The sequence below is a fragment of the Monopterus albus genome, unplaced genomic scaffold (assembly GCF_001952655.1).
Source record: "Monopterus albus unplaced genomic scaffold, M_albus_1.0 scaffold68.1, whole genome shotgun sequence".
In the NCBI taxonomy this organism is placed as follows: Eukaryota; Metazoa; Chordata; class Actinopteri; order Synbranchiformes; family Synbranchidae; genus Monopterus; species Monopterus albus.
Genome location: NW_018127948.1, coordinates 1,362,126 through 1,364,601, shown reverse-complemented (window position 1 = coordinate 1,364,601; position 2,476 = coordinate 1,362,126). Strand labels below are relative to the sequence as shown.

General features: G+C 44.2%; 1 protein-coding gene across 1 annotated transcript in view; it reads right to left on the bottom strand.

The window, feature by feature from the left end:
* Positions 1-2,476, bottom strand: part of LOC109962828 (polycomb protein suz12-B-like) — a 15,807-nt gene continuing 13,331 nt past the window's right edge. Inside the window, 4 exon segments of the mRNA XM_020604860.1 lie at positions 1-657; positions 1,731-1,810; positions 2,107-2,305; positions 2,425-2,476. The exon segment at positions 2,425-2,476 is cut by the window's right edge and continues 32 nt beyond it. Of these exon segments, the coding sequence (XP_020460516.1) occupies positions 285-657; positions 1,731-1,810; positions 2,107-2,305; positions 2,425-2,476 (704 nt within the window). The 3' untranslated portion in view covers positions 1-284.

Genomic DNA, 2,476 nt, shown 5'->3' with positions numbered 1-2,476 from the left:
AATGTAAGTGTGTGAATTATGTGTGAATGATGTGTGAAATGATTAGAAGTTCATCTCGTTTCTGATGTAACCTGCCCTTGAAACATAATCCCTGCAGTAACCTATGTGTGTTGTAACACCTGTTTGTCTGTCGCCTTTTTGCTGATTCTGGTCTGCAGCCTCAGTTTTCTGAACTCAAGTCCTGTGTGGGCTTTGTGGCTGTCCAGGTGGTCAGTTTACAAATGAACCAGAACCAGTTTCTGCTTGTTGTACAGTCGTTCCATAACAGCCCTTCCACTCTCCTCCTACTGTTGGCTTCCACTCTCCAGACAGCCGTTGCTAGTCTCATCACTACAGGATTTAAACTCGGATGGATCAGGATCGGGATCGGGATCCGGCTCTGGCTGCGACTCCACAGCTGTCTCCCAGTCCTCCTCTTCCTCTTCTTCCTCCTCCTCCTCGTCCTCTCTGTCTTTGTTTCTGTGAGGTGGCTGGCTCTGGATGAGGCGGAGTCGGGCCATGGCCCTGTCGATGGTCATCGTGCTGATCAGGTTGAAGTCGTGCATGCTGATCAGGTGCAGCAGGAAGTTACGGTAGAGGTTGCGTTTGACGATGTGGGCGCCGTGATGTTCAGCAAACAGTAGACACGCCTCGTTCATCTGGTTGTCCGCTATGAAGCTGGAAGGAGGGCAGAAGGGAACCAATCTAATTCTATTACTAAGTTCCACATAATAACAATGGGCCCCAGAATAGTGAGAGTAGTGGGGTTAACAGAGCATGTGTCAGGATAATCTGCTAGTCTGATTACTCTAAACCTCAACTTATACTGTATATTAGATTTTATTTAAAGAACATTTAAATAAGCCAAAGTTCAATATACAGTGAACTGTAATGGGTCGATTTGACAAAATACCTTGTTAAGCTTCAGCAGTAACAAACCTTTTACCAAACGTTCTTCCTCACTCTGTTATTAACAGCAAGAAGTGGAGAATGGAAAGCAGACTCGTATCTTTAGCTGCCTAAACTGACAGAATCTCTGACAGTAGATATGATCAGCTGTAATTAATCAACCATGGTTGTGTTTGTGCTCCCTGCTTAATGTGTTCTGTGCAGATGGCATCTCTACTCAGCCATAGGCTGTATGTGAAAACAAATATCACTCTAACACCACCGTACAACCCATTGTGAACAGTGTGTTGTTGAATTTCAACCAGGCTTTTCCCTACCATAGAAAGGCTTAGTCCTAGACCAAGTGTTTTTGTGGAGCACACAACAATGGTCAGTTAACAGAGTGGTGACTTGATCTCAAACCGAAACATAAGCTGGCAACAGGAATGACCCGTCAATCAACAATCAGTGTTGGAATTGAACGTTTGTGTGACTGGAAGTATCTCCAAGCTAATCAAACAGACTGGATATTTCTCTGTACTGGTAGATAGGTCTCCACAAAGAATGCATGAAGTAGACTACAACTTTGTTGGGGAGTAATTCCTGTGAATGGTAACACTAAAGATTGCAGAACGTAGCCTATGAATTAGCTAAGTTATGTTAGCCAAGGAAGCTACTTAGCTGACATTAATTAAATTGTTTACATACATACATATACATATATGTACACACACATCAAGGGTCGCTGGAGCCAATCCTAGCTGAGGCAGGGTACACCCTGAACAGGTTGCTGACAGACAACCACATTCGTGGATTTCAGTTTGATAAAATGCTACTGAACCCCATCGCTCCTTCATACAAACCCGTGCTTCATGATATGAAGGTTCCACAGCTTCATGATCTCCTTCTCGCCCTCGTTGACATCACTGAAGTCCTCGATTTGCTGCGATGAGAACAGAGTAGTCAGATGGCAACAGTTTCATTGAGATAAAGGACACATAACCTATCTTTTAAAGGGTTTCTCAAATGTAGTGTTTCACCTCCACAAAAGCCCAGAGAGATATAAACATGATGGCATCACTGTGACAACAACCAGGGTTTTTCCTCAGCCTTGACCAACCTCCACCAAACACAGCTGTTTTTACAGGTAGAGACCAACTAACAATGGCATGTAAACTAGAATTCTTGTGTTAAATCTGTGGAGTGCCTCTTTATTTGCTTGTTTAGCTCTAAGCTAACCTTGACTGTTTTCTCTTTGAGCCAGTCAGGGTCTCTCTCATCCTCACTGTCCACTTCCATCTCCTGAGGTCGGAGTGGCCGGCAGCTGTCGCTGTGGAAGTAGAGGCGGTTGTGTCCACTGATGTACGTTCTCTGCTGCTCGCGATCACCATCCTCTGACTCTAGAAACTCAGACAGACTAGGCTTCGTCCTCTTGGGTCTAGACAGAGAACAGCAAAACAACAGTAGATTTATCTTGAGGAAGGAAAATAAGGCTCTATGAATAATAAAAATAATGAAAACAAAGCATAAACATTTCAGTCAGTAAACCTGTGGCACCTGCAGACAAGTATGTGATTGACAGCAGCCCTTTTGACGGGTCCGTTCCTGC